Below are 14998 nucleotides of genomic sequence, written 5' to 3' on the forward strand. Positions count from 1 at the left end.
AGTGTATTGAGTGCTTCTAGTTCTGTGTTACTCCATTTCACTACTCCAAATGAATAGGTCAATATCGGTATAGCATAAGTATTTATGGCTTTTGTCTTGTTTCTTGCTGTCAATTCGGTTTTCAGTATTTTTGTTAGTCTTTGTCTATATTTTTCTTTCAGTTCTTCTTTAATATTTGTATTATCTATTCCTATTATTTGCCTGTATCCTAGATGATATTATTATTATTATTATTATTATTATTATTATTATTATTATTATTATTATTATTATTATTATTATTATTATTGAGGAGCTTTCCACAAATGGTCTCACTTTCAATTTCAAAAAGACACTACATATTCAATTCTGAACATCTAAAGGAAATACACCAACAGTAAGTGCAAAACACATTGTCAAAGTAATAACTAGGGTGGAAAATTCAGAAAAAACTGTGTCCATACTGTTGAGAACTTAAACTGAGAATAAAACGATTCCGGAACTGCAAAAACACTTAGTTCAACCAGCTTTGTACCTTGAATTACTGCAATACTTGAGGAATGACAAATCAGTAAGTTAATATATTTTTGCAATTTTCACTCAATAACGCATGGAATAATTTTTTGGGATAATTCATCTTTAACAAGGAAGTTTTCATTGCTTGACAGTGTTGTGTAAGAATAATGTGTGGTATTCACTCACAATCATCATGTAGACATCTGTTTAAGGAGATCAGCATTTTGGCTAGTGTTTCACAGTATATGTATTCCTTGTGAAGTTTCTATGTAAATAGCCCAGTACAGTTCGAAAGGAACAATACAGTACATTATTACAATAAACAATAAAAAAACCTCCATTAATTATTCTCCAATAAATTTGACTTTAGTCCAAAAAGGGGGGGGGGGGGAGGGGTGCACAATGCTGCCACTAAAATTTTTGATCACTTACCCATTGATAAAGGGCTGACAGACACCAAAGCTAAATTTGAAAACAAATCAAAAAGTTTCTCCTTAATAACACGACTCTTGTTCCATAGAATAATTTGTAATTTTGTAATGTATAAAAGGTGGTGGATAGGAATTACTAATTCACATTTGCATTAAAAACCAACAACAAGAACACCACCACCACTTGTCAATGGTCAGCATGCAGCCATATTTACATATTAAAGTTCAATGTGAATTCCATATCATTAGATCAATTTTACTTATTTCTTATAGCTGCATTCCACAACTCTGTCTGTTATCACAGTGACCTGGTCTAAGGAATATGTTTCTTATTACTTTATGTTTCACCCACTCTTCAGTAACATTTAAGAATATGAAAATATATCTGCTGCATCAAAAGTGGTTTTGAGGTCACGGGAATAAGCTAAAAATTTGCTTAGCTTTCTGATCAAATTTATAAATAGATGTACTCAATAAAATCATGAATACAAAATAGCTGTGGGGTGACTCTGATCTTCTGTCAGTTTTAACATCCTCAAACCACGTTCACCGACAGCTTTTATTTTATATCTTTATGGAAGTACTGTATTTAGAGATGAAATTGAGCTGCGTACTCTGAACAAATAGCAGTTTGTGATCACAACATCGCAACATTCATGACAAACAGACCAAAAACAAAAAAATTATATAGGTAACTTTACTGAAATTATACAACTCAGTTCCGGATAATCTAAACAGAATAAAAACAAATACACATCAAAAAAAGTTATTCATCACCCCAGTTCCCATAACTCCTGTAGATAGATGTTGACTGGTTATTTTATCACAGACACAGTCCCTTTGACTGTTCAGAGATGTCACTAAACCTGCCCAAAGATGCAACCAACCAAGCATGAGCAGCGCCTATTAGAAGGAGAGGGTCCGACACCCAATCAGTTCCAGTCATTCCACCAGGAATGAGTTACACTGCTTGTGTTGTCTGTAGTTCAACCATGCCTAAACTCAATACCACACTTTGATCGGATCCGTATTGTTACTTTGTGCCAGAAATGGCTCAACAAGGGAAGTGTCCAGGCATCTCTGAGTGAACCAAAGCAATGTTGTTCAGACATGGAGGACATACAGAGAGACAGGAGCTGTCTATTACCTGCCTCATTCAGGCTACCCAAGGGCTACTACTGCAGTGGATGACCACTACCTATGGATTATGGCTTTGAGGAACCCTGAGAACAACGTCACCATGTTGAAGAATGTTTTTCGTGCACCCACAGGACGTCATGTTACGACTCAAACTCTGCCCAATAGGTTGCATGATACGCAACTTAACTACCAACGTCCATCTTTGCTACCATGCGACCATGCAGCGCAGTACAGATGGGCCCAACAACATGTCGAGTGAATCGCTCAGGATTGGCATCATGCTCTCTTCACCAATGAGTGTCGCATATGCCTTCAACCAGACAATTTTAAGAGATGTGATTGGAGGCAACCCATTCAGGCTGAATGCTTTATACACACCGTCCAGCAAATACAGCAATGTGGAGGTTCCCTGCTGTTTTGGGGTGGCATTATGTTGGGCCGACATATGCCACTGGTGGTCAATGAAGGCACCGTAATGGCTGTATAATAAGTGAATGCCATCCTCCGACCGATAGTGCAACCATATCAGCAGCATAATGACATCACTCAACTAGTGTGGCAAGCATGATCTCCTGACATGAACCCTACTGACCACGTCTGGGATAGATTGAAAAGGGCTGTTTATGGACAATGTGACTCACCAACCACTATGAGGGATCTACACTGAATCGCCATTGAGGAGTGGGACAATCTGGGCCAACAGTGCCTTGATGAACTTGTGGATAGTATGCCATGACAAATACAAGCATGCATCAATGCAAGAGGGCGTGTTACTGGTCATTAGAAGTGCCGGGGTGTACAGCAATCTGGACCACCACCTCTGAAGGTCTTGCTGCATGGTGGTACAACATGCAATGTATGGTTTTCATGAGCAATAAACAGGGTGGAAATGATGTTTATGTTGATCTATATTCCAATTTTCTGTACTGGTTCCGGAGCTCTTGGAACCAAGGTGATACAAAAATTTTTTTTTGATGTGTGTATATGTTGTTGTTGTTGTTGTTGTCTTCAGTCCTGAGACTGGTTTGATGTAGCTCTCCATGCTACTCTATCCTGTGCAAGCTGCTTCATCTCCCAGTACTTACTGGAACCTATTTCCTTCTGAATCTGCTTAGTGTATTCCTTTCTTGGTCTCCCTCTACAATTTTTACCCTCCACACTGCCCTCCAATGCTAAATTTGTGATCCTTCATACCTCAGAACATGTCCTACCAACCGGTCCCTTCTTCTTGTCAAGTTGTGCCACAAACTCCTCTTCTCCCCAATCCTGTTCAATACTTCCTCATTAGTTACGTGATCTACCCATCTAATCTTCAGCATTCGTCTGTAGCACCACATTTCGAAAGCTTCTATTCTCTTCTTGTCTAAACTATTTATCGTCCATGTTTCACTTCAATACATGGCTACACTCCATACAAATACTTTCAGAAATGTCTTCCTGACACTTAAATGGCGACGAGGGGAGTGCGGGGAGGGGAGTGCGGGGAGGGGAGTGCGGGGAGGGGAGTGCGGGGAGGGGAGTGCGGGGAGGGGAGTGCGGGGAGGGGAGTGCGGGGAGGGGAGTGCGGGGAGGGGAGTGCGGGGAGGGGAGTGCGGGGAGGGGAGTGCGGGGAGGGGAGTGCGGGGAGGGGAGTGCGGGGAGGGGAGTGCGGGGAGGGGAGTGCGGGGAGGGGAGTGCGGGGAGGGGAGTGCGGGGAGGGGAGTGCGGGGAGGGGAGTGCGGGGAGGGGAGTGCGGGGAGGGGAGTGCGGGGAGGGGAGTGCGGGGAGGGGAGTGCGGGGAGGGGAGTGCGGGGAGGGGAGTGCGGGGAGGGGAGTGCGGGGAGGGGAGGGGACCAAACAGCGAGGTCATCGGTCCCATTGGATTAGGCAAGATGTGGAAGGAAGTCGGTCATGCCCTTTCAATCATCCCAGCATTTGCCTACAATTATTTAAGGAAATCATGGAAAACCTATACCAGGATGGCTGGACACAGGTTTGAAGCACTGTCCAATATCTAACCACTGTGCCACCTCGCTCAGTAAACCAATTCTTCCAGAGTTCAACAACCCACTTGGTTCCTATCTTCTCTCTTGTCCTCCCTGTTGCCTCCAATATTGTTTTTGTCAGTCTATCCATATTCATCCCGATTACAAGTGTGGAAAACTTTGGGGAAAAAAAAGTCTGATTACTCCTGGTATTATCCCCATGTACCAGTACAGTTCTTCCCTAGGTCTTCGCATCCATCTCTGCCCACTTCTTTTGGGGCCTTGTCTTATACTCTGCATTTTTCTTTCTTCTTCCTCTAGTTTTTCTATACCATATCTTCCTAGTGGTGGTGTCGCAGCAGTGTACAATACCACATCCCCCACCACTGTCTTGTAATGTCCGATTTTTACATCTGTAGATATATTCTTTTTACTGTATACATCACTGGTCATACAAAAGGCTAGGCTCACATCATCATTATTATTATTATCCTCTGTTATTTCCTCAATATTCCTGTTTCTGAGATTAGTGTTTAAAGCCTGCAGATTTATGAGCTAAGCTTGATCTGAGCTGATTTTCTGTGCCAATCTAAGATCAAATGCATTGTACAATCAGCCCTAGCACACTGGTCATAGCACGAGGACATTATGTGCAACAAGTGTTTTGCATTATCTTGTTGAAAGATAAGGTTATGGGGACCTCAAAGATAGGGCACAGCCACACACCTTAACACACAAGAAATGTAGTGCATACTGTCCAAATTATCAACTATAAAAAACAGATTTGACAGTTGTGTGTACACAATGGCACCCATAGCAAGACACCAGATATTGGACCCACATTATGACTAATGCCATCTGCCAATTCCATTCTCCTTGGAACTTCCACAGACAGATACATTATTGTGATGCTGTACTCAGAACTGGGACTGTCTGAAAAGACAATGCTGTGGCACTTTTGTGTCCTGTGTTGTTGTTCGGTGCATCATCATTGGTTAATTAAGGGAGGCTGCAGCAAAAGTCGCCATGCTGACAGCCTGTCATGCTCCAGACATTATTGCATTCTCCTTGTGGACGGGTGGGCAGATGGGTGGATAAATTATGGGTTTCAAGGGATCATTGGTCCTTCCATTCTAGATATGCCACAAACATGGGAGAAAACCATTTGACTTTAAACCACAAACATAATGGGTAAAAGAAAACTGGTGGAAGACAGGTGAGATACAAGGTAATGGGTACAACAGACATCAGCTAAAAGTAATTGGAGAACTACTAGAGCTTGTGTGGCGGAACACGCACCCTTGCACCCAACTACATCTCACTGTAGTTCAAATTTTGCATTTCAATTCTACACATTTTGTTCTATAGATGGAGCAGAATTATTGTAAGGTTGCTGGGGGGCAATGACAATGAGTAAGAGATGAAAACTAGAGAGATTAGGTACTTTCACTCTTCAAGAAAGTCTGACCTGTGATGAAAATTTGTTACAGATTAAAATTGTGCGTTTGACTGGGACATAAAGCTAAATATCTGCCATTTGGGGCCAGTACACTAACAATTGTGCTACCTTACTACAACCCATAAATTGTCTCAAAGAGTTGCTTTGTGACTAAATCTGCTCCATATCTTTGAAATACCACAGAGGCTTCAACTAGCATCTCTGGTGAAAGTAATGAACAGACTGGTTAGTATTTTTTCTTTGGGGCAGATCTCTAAGAGTGAAAGATGAAATTGCAAAATTGGAAACATTCATAACTATTTTTGTTTTTGCATCAGTTGACTTTTCCATTTAATTTTCTTCCAATATGCACACAATCTGACTTATTACTATGTATCAAGTAATCTGCTAATTTGGTTTCTCCAAGTGTTCACTATCACCATCTTATTTCTATGCCAGAACTGAAATAGTATTTTCTGTGGCCAAAAATACAGTCCTTTCATTTATATTTTCAGGTAAATTTAAACTGTGATGACAGATTACATCCTTTAATCTCCTTCACATTATATGCTGAATGTGCATTCCCAACAACTAGTTTTGCCATCCTTATGTTGACATTTTATGATACCAGTAGAGGCAGCTACTAAATTCTAACTAATTTGTAGTTCTGACTAAAATCTAATTCAATACATATATCTCTTTCCATCAGTTCTTCGCCAGTCTAAATTATTCATGGAAGCGAACACTTCAAAGTCTGGCACCATTTCCATTCAACATGTACTGAATGGTATTTACTCATTTTTATCGTAGTCATTTTCTGTATACATGCCCTACAACAACAAATAATTTTAAACTTGCCAAAGTGACAACAGCATTTGGCACCCACTGTACCAAGGGCAAACTTTAGAGCACAAATTGTTCAGAGATGGATTTCCATCTAATAAATCCTGTGAAAATATTTTGTATGGAACTGGTAGTATTGTGGAGTCAGAAACTAAAATAAGAAACTGTGACTGCACTTCCTGGACATACATGCTCTTAGCACACAGACAACATATAGCATAAAAATGTTACAGAATGAGTAGTCACAGCAAAGGAAAACTTGTGTTGAATAAAAAACAAGTTCTACAAATTGGCAAAGTCTATGGCACTGTCACAGTGTCCATATCAGATTTAAGCTTCTCCGCCCTCTGAATTCTATCTTGACATTAACAAACATCTTGGAATCAGTGGATGTCCATTAGCCAGACATTGTCTAACATTAAGCATTTAGAGAGACATTACTCAATTAAACAATAAAAAATAATCACAGAGGCAAAAGTAACTATCTAAACATTGACAAATAGCAGTCACAATTGCTCAACAGTAAATAAAAATTTTACAATAAAAACATACAGGATGCAAGAGATGTCCCATGTTCTTTCCAGTCCTCTTCCGTATTTCATCCTCCAGCATCATCCTTAGCTGTTCTTGACTTTCCTTTGTTCGAGACATCATCAATCGAACTGCACGAGAAACTGTGGGATCCACTTCTCGTTCTGTCATGTCTGTAATAATAAGAATGTCACACAATATTTTTTATGACAGAAATTACACTGCTGGTAAAAATTAAATCTACCGTATCAATTATTTTGAATGTAACTGGTAGCTAGAATGGACTTTCACATTTCTCACCAAACAATGACCTGCACTACAGCAGTACAATTATAGCAATAACGAGAGAGACATAGCCAAAAAACCACTGAAAATTAAATCCACATAAGACTACAAGTATGAATGCACACATACATTCACTCAGAAGCCAATCTACACTTGGGTATCACTGAATGGGTTTAGCCTGAAACCTAGTTATGTTACTGTACTGATACTGGCATTTAAGTGCAACACATTAATCAGCTATACGTGAGTATGTGTCTTTCCATTTTTGTTATTGTTTCCATCCTGGCACTGACATTATTGTTTCAAAGGTCAAATACTCCAATAAGACACTTTATATACTATGAAAGTATTCATCACTATGAAAAAGTACATCTACACTGAAACTCCACAAGCCACTGTATGATGCATGGCAGAGGGTAGCCTGTATCATTTCTTGTCATTTCCTTTCCTGTTCCACTCACAAATAGAGAGGGGGGAAAAAACGATTGTGTCTGCCACCACACGAGCCCTAATTTCTCATATCTCATCTTAGTAGTCCTTACGCACAATGTATGTTGGCGGCAGTAGAAGTGTATGGCAGTCAGCTTCAAATATCAGTTATCTATATTTTCTCAACAGTTTTTCTCGAAAAGAAAGTTGCCTTTCCTCCTGGGATTCCCATGTGAGTTCCCAAGCATCTCCGTAATACTTGCATATTGTTCAAACCTACCAGTAACAAATCTAACAGCGCACTTATGACTTGTTTCAATGTCTTCCTGGTACAGATACAAAACACTCTAGCAATACTCAATAACAGGTCACACCAGTGTCCTATATGCAGTCTCCTTTAGAGGTGAACCACTCTTTCCTAAAATTCTCCCGATAAACCGAAGTCTACCATTCGCCTTCCCTACCACAGTTCTCACATTCTCGTTCTACCTCATTTCTCTTTGCAACATTATGCCTAGATATTTAAATGACTTGAATAAGTCAAGCAGGACACTAGTAATACTGTATCCGAATATTACAGGTTTGATCCTCCTACTCATCCGCATTATTTTACAGTTATCCTCATTTAGGGCTAGCTGCCACTCATCATACCAACTGGAAATTTTGTGTAAGTCATTTTGTATGTTCCTACAGTCACTCAACATCCCTTGGGCATTGCTGATGATGCCCTCATCTCTGATGAACACTCACCATCAAGGACAACATACTGGGTTCTATTACTTAAGAAGTCTTCGAGCCACTTGTGTATCGGTGAACTTATTCCATATGCTCGTACATTCATTAACAACTAAAGGGATATTTGGTGTCCATCTGCAGACTTCTCACACAGGTGGTTATATTGCCTCATAATACATTTCTCCCTAATAAAATAAGTTGCCAACCATCTACAACAGTTAAACGCAACTGTGGTCCCCCCCCCTCCCTCCCCCCCCCCCCTCTCTCTCAAAAACATACACTACATGCACAAAAATATTATGAAAAGGATAGTTGCTACTCACAATACAGCGGAGCTTCCAGCCAACAAGGCCTTTGTCCGAACACACACACACACACACACACACACACACACACACACACACACAGTCTATGGCAGCTGAAGTGACTGGCTTCAGCTGCCTATCTGCGGCTCAACATCTTTGCTACATGGTGAGTGGCAACTATCCTTTTTGTAATATTGTTACATTCCATCCTGCATTTTCTGTTGTCTGACAAAAATTACCTACATCACATATTACTTAGACATAACTTGGTACAGAAGGGAGTGAAGTACAGAACCAGGAGAACAGACAGTCATCACCTTCAACATATGCAACATCGGTAACACAGTGAATGATTTGAAAGGTAAAGCTATTATTCAACCTGCAGGTTGGTTTGATTTAGATCAATGGTGCAACTCAATATATTTCTCATTAACAAGAATTGCAAGAAATGAAAGAACTGAAAAGTGACAACAGACAAAAAGCCTTGTATTTACCAAGAATCAAATCTGGGACATAGAAATTTTAGTCTAGGCTTACTGCTTTAACAAACAAACAACTAATACAGAGTCATCAGATTGGCGTGACCCTACATATCTGATTAAGGTTAATTACTCTAGGATAATGTTAAGTGTACTTAAGGCTTCACTCACTTAGCAGATCTACATTTGTAATGAACTGTTAATCATGCCAAATAAACAATGGAAAATCCTGGATGGAATGTCACAATATTATAAAAAAGATAGATGCTAATCAACTTATAGCAGAGATGCTGAGATGCAGATAGGCACAACAAAAAGACCGTTGCAGAATAAGCAAGCTGATGGTGGTCAGATGGAGAGATAAGGTACGGGAGAGATCTCCTGTGCCCATCTCTCCAATCACCCACCATCTCCAAAAGTCCCATTGTGGAACAACAGAGCAGCATTCCCTTTGTGACTCAGAACCACCTAGGACTGGAGCAACTGAATTGCGTCCTCTGCTAGGGTTCCTAGTGCCTCTAGTTATGCTCTGAAATGAGGAATGTCCTACCCACTATTCTTTCCAGCCCTCCCACAATGGTATTCTGCCATCCATAGAACCTACACAATATCCTCATCCATCCTGACACAAGCCTGCTCCCAACTCCTTGCCTCCTAGTTCATACCACTGTAATAGGCTTAGATGCAAGACCTATTCCATACATCCTCCCAGCACCACTTATTGCAGTCCGGTCACAAGTGTCACCTGTCTTGGCAAAGGCAGGGCTACCTGAGAAACCAGTCATGAGATCTAACGGCAAGTTACAACCACTGTGCTGCATCCTATGTGGGCATGAAAACCAACAAACTGTCAGTCCACATGAATGGTCACTGACAAACTGTGGCCAAGAAACAGCTAGACCACCCCACTGCTGAGCATGTTGCTCAACACGCTCTTCATTTTAAGGGCTGCTTCACAGCCTGTGCCTCCTGGATTCTTCCTACCAACACCAGCTATTCTGAATTACAGAGGTGGAAACTCTCCCTGCAATGTATCTTACATTTCCATAAACCCCCTGGCCTCAACTCTAAGTCAACCCATCTGGCCCCTACCCTGGTCCCATTCTAGCACTATACAGCCCTGTATTCCACCAACACACCCACAGTGTTTTTACTTCTCTCCTTTTCTGATGCCCCCTCCCCCCACCCTCTGTCTAACCTCCCCGACTGCACCTAACTGCCCTACCCTTTCGCCACCTTGTCCCTGTGTGCTCCCACAAGCAGCCCTTTTCTGCCCCCCGGCCCTAAACTGTTATCAGATGTGCTTGTACACAGCTCTCGCTAAGATAAGTGATTAATATTTAAGTAAGAGCTAATTTAGTTAATATTGCATTTTAGACTAGTGTATATACTACTTCTCTAGGCTATCTATTGAAGGTTTCACTTTTCTGACTGTATTTAGATCAAAAAGGAAGTATTTTGTAAAATGCCGGTAGTTTTGTTTAAGTTTTTTAGGCATAAATTTCACGCGAGTGTAGATTTTGGTTTTTGACTAGTGTTATCACTTCAAAGTCATATTAATTCATGTCTGTCATACACAGCTAAGTAGTTAAAACTTTCAGAAGTAAATTTAAAAGTTTGTTTACATTAGTGTTTATTTACGAATTAGTAGGCTACAGGTTACAAAACTACTGTGGCCTTGTGGCAACTTATTCTCTGCTTTTGTGTTAAGTTTGTCTATCAAACCATGTGTGACAAATGTGGTGGTTGCTGTAGAAATTTGAAAGAGGGGGTGTTCTGTGTAGACTGTAAGTTATGGTTTCATTGGGGGGATTGTAGTGGCAAGGAAACAAGGGCAGAAAATGAGGCTCTTCCATGGCAGTGTAGGTTATGTAGAAAGGACAGAAAAATCGCTGAACAGGAGGCAAAAATTGGTGCCCTGGGGGCTGAATTAGAAAACACAAACTTCGAATTATGTAGGTTAAGAGAGGAAGAAAGAGACTGGGAACTGGAAAAAGGTAGCAAGCAAAGGGCAAAATAGGGAAACACTTGAAAAAACTACAGAAATTCAATTAGTAAATCAGTTTGGCTTGCTATCTGAAGTGGAGGAAGGGCCTCATCCAGATGTAGTTGAAAGTAGGTTGAAGCAGAATATTAGCTTAAAGAAAAAAAAAACAGGTCGGGATCAAACTAGAATAGGAAAAGAAGAATTCTGCTTATAGGCAGCAGTCATGGGAGGGGTTTGGGCCAGCAGCTTCAGGAGAAATTGGGTGCAGGGTACAAGGTCACAAGTTTTGTGAAACCAAGTGCTAGCCTTAGCCAGGTGACAGAAAACTTAGGTCAGCTATGTAGTGACACTGAGAAGGAAGATCAGGTAATCATAGCTGGGGGAACAGGAAACAGCCTGGCTATGAATCCAAGACACAGTATTAGGGGTGACCTGGATAAAATAGGAGCAGAAACTGAGCACACAAATGTGGGGTTTGTGGAGGTCTTTCAGCACCATAATCAGCCCGGGGTAAACACTGCTGTAAGGATGTAAAACAAACACACGCTTTCCCTGTGGTAAATGGATTGTCAGACCACGATGCACAACTGATTAACTTACGAAACCTAACAGGGTGTACAGTTCAGAAGCCATTAAGTAAAAGTGTGAGGTTGCTCAACCCGGTATCTATACAGCACTTCAGAGAAAGCTTAAGAAATGTTAATTGGGGAGATGTATATAATGAGCCAAATGCTAATCATAAACACAACATATTTCTTGACACATTTATATATCCCTTTTTGAACATTGTTTCCCAAGGAAAATTACTAAATGTATCACGACACACTTTTCAAAGAAACCGTGGATTACTACAAGTATGAAAGTGTCTTCAGAAAGAAAAAAAAACTATATGAGACAGCAAGAACTAGTAAAGATCCAGAAGTAGTTTTACACTATAAAAATAATCGTAACATACTGAGGGAAGTTTTAAGGAAATCAAGAAATATGTATGTTAGAGAAGAAATTAATAACTCCGACAATAAAATCAAATCAATATGGAATGTTGTTAGAAGGGAGACAGGAAAAGTAACCACTGGGGTAGGTAGTATTACTATTAAGGAGAATGAGACCATCCTAACCAACAGTACACAAGTAGCTAATGTATTTAACAACCATTTCTTAAGTGCAGGAGAAAAAATTGGTGAGGACAGTTCAAAAGAAAAAACTAGGCAGTACAAGGAAGAGTCTGTTTTTGAAGAAATTTAGTCAGATTAAGTGTCACCTAACAACCTCTTGTAAAATGAGTAAAATTATTAAATCTTTGAAAATAAAATGTTGTGTTGGAGTAGATGTTATCTCTAATAAGATATTAAAATGAAACAATGTGGAGCAATTACAGCTGATGTTCTGAGACACACATGTAATGCATCACGAACTCAAGGTATTTTCCCAGACAGGTTAAAATATGCCATTGCCAACACTGCTCTACAGAAAGGGGGACACCACAGATGTCAATAATTATCAGCCAGTATCCTTGCTTAGAGCATTTTCAAAAATCTTCGAGTAAGTAATGTACTGAAGTGTGGTTAGCCATCTCAACAGTAATGGGATACTTAGTAAATCACAATTCGGATTTCAAAAATGCTGTTCCACTGAGAGAGCAATATACAATTACACTGTCAACGAATCTTTAAATAGTAAAATGTCACCAATAGGAATTTTCTTTGACTTGTCCAAAGCATTTCATTCCGTAAACCATGACATTATGTTACAGAAATTACAGTTCTATGGTTCAAATGGCTCTGAGCACTATGGGACTCAACTGCTGTGGTCATTAGTCCCCTAGAACTTAGAACTACTTAAACCTAACTAACCTAAGGACATCACACACATCCATGCCCGAGGCAGGAATCGAACCTGTGACCGTAGCAGTCGCACGATTCTGGACTGCGCGCCTACAGTTCTATGGTATAAACGTAGTAGCATATGAGTGGTTTAAGTCGTACCTACAGAACAGGAAGTAAAAAGTTTCCTTATATGGGTCAAGTGATTTAAATAAGTTTGCCACTTCATCTAACTGGGGTGAAATTACATTAGGTGTTCCACAGGGTTCAATCACGAGTCATCATCTGTTCTTGATGTATGTGAATGACATCCCTTCCTATCTGACACAGGAAGCTGAACTGACACTGTTTACTAATGATACACGCATTATTATTAATCCAGTAGAAGAAACTCCAATTGAAAATGATACAAATAAGGTCTTTGGGAAAGTCATTATTTGGTTTTCTGCAAATAAGCTTGCTCTAAACTTTGAAAAAAAAAAAAAAAAAGAAAAAAGAAAAAAGAAAACACAGTACATCCTATTTTCTGCTGCAAAAAGTTTAGTTCCTTCAATAACTAACACATCAACAGAAGCCAGTGGACAGGGTAGAGCATACCAAGTTTTTTTTTCCCCCCCCTAAGGTAAGTCTTTCCGTTCCCGGGATTGGAATGACTCCTTACCCTCTCCCTTAAAACCCACATCCTTTCGCCTTTCCCTCTCCTCCCTTCTTTCCTGATGAAGCAACCGTTGGTTGCCAAAGCTTGAATTTTGTGCTAACTAACTATCCTCCCCTTTCCCACCACAGCCTCCTCATTATCCCCACCACCCGTTTGCTTCTCCCATCATGCACTGCTGCTCGCAGTCTGGGCTCAGCAGCCAGACCTCTATGGTGGCGCGCGCGTGTGTGTGTGTGTGTGTGTGTGTGTGTGTGTGTGTGTTTTTCTATATCCAATGAAGGCCTTGTCAACCGAAAGCTTATTTTCTGACTGTCTTTTTGTTGTGGCTATTTGACACTTAGCATCTCTACTATACGGTGAGTGGCACCTATTCTTTTCATAATCATGACTATTATATGTCACATTGTGGAACAGTTTATTTTATACTGAGAACAAGGAGATTTTAAATTACTTGTCAGTCAATTATTTTATCCTCCTAATAATACTCAGTAATTTTACCATACCAGTTAGCAAACTTCTTTAAATCATATGAAGTCCAAGTCTATTACCACACTTCTAACAAAATACCAAATTTGATCATTCACAGCATCGAACACTACACACAATACTTCCAAAAATCCTTCATTCCGTATCAGTTCAACCAGGAAGAACGTGTTTTCTTGCCAATCATCTCAGACTTAGACGAAACTTTGCTTACTTGTTTTCCCCAATAAACATAAGTGATCATATCAAATTTTAGCAATTTATCTCTATGTTTCCATTTTATCACATTTTGAAGCTTGGAAGATTTGCCATTTTTAACATATGAGGGAATAGAATGACAACTGCTAACATTCAGAAAATAAATTACCCAAAAATGTGAAATCTGGAGGTTACGTACTCTAAAGCAAGGATTGCACAGAAGTATCTCGCACCTTTAAGCAAATCCATAAAGTCAGGAAAAAATGTACACTTACATTTTCATTAAAAAAAGAAGAAAAAGGAAAAAAAACATGGTTCAGCATTGCATCAAATACCACAAATGGAAATGATTTTTTTCCCTCAAAATAATCCTCAAAGCATGCCCTATGATATAGAAAAATAAAATCTCAGGTTTTTTTGTTCATCATCATCATCATTTGTTCTGGTAACAAATAATAGTTTTTATTTTTTTCCTGAAAACCTGAAACAAACCATTTCAATTTCAAGGGTTGTTGATAATATACGTTTGACCAACTTGAAATTTTAAATTTATAAAAGAAAGTTTCAACGAAGTTAAAAAATCTTTGGCTAATCAAACATTTTAAACATCATTGCAACACAGAGTAGACATAATTTATTAAAATACTTTTTGTCTGAAGTGAGAACATACAATCCTCTGAAAATCTGTAGGTTCTTCCAGTTAAGGATGTTCAACAGTAACAATGTGAGGCTGGTGAGCTGCATGTTGCAAGTTCAAACCAGACTACCAGCAAT

General features: G+C 39.8%; 1 protein-coding gene across 4 annotated transcripts in view; it reads right to left on the minus strand.

Moving 5' to 3' along the window:
• The window catches only part of LOC126297682 (integrator complex subunit 12-like), a 79504-nt gene that overhangs the window by 57400 nt on the left and 7106 nt on the right, over positions 1-14998 (minus strand). For all 4 annotated transcript variants that reach the window (XM_049988796.1, XM_049988795.1, XM_049988794.1 and 1 more), the window contains exon 3: positions 6864-7015. In XM_049988796.1, the coding sequence (XP_049844753.1) occupies positions 6864-7013 (150 nt within the window). In that variant the 5' untranslated portion in view covers positions 7014-7015. The remainder of the gene's footprint in view (positions 1-6863; positions 7016-14998) is intronic.

The sequence above is a fragment of the Schistocerca gregaria genome, chromosome X, assembly GCF_023897955.1.
Source record: "Schistocerca gregaria isolate iqSchGreg1 chromosome X, iqSchGreg1.2, whole genome shotgun sequence".
NCBI lineage: Eukaryota > Metazoa > Arthropoda > Insecta > Orthoptera > Acrididae > Schistocerca > Schistocerca gregaria.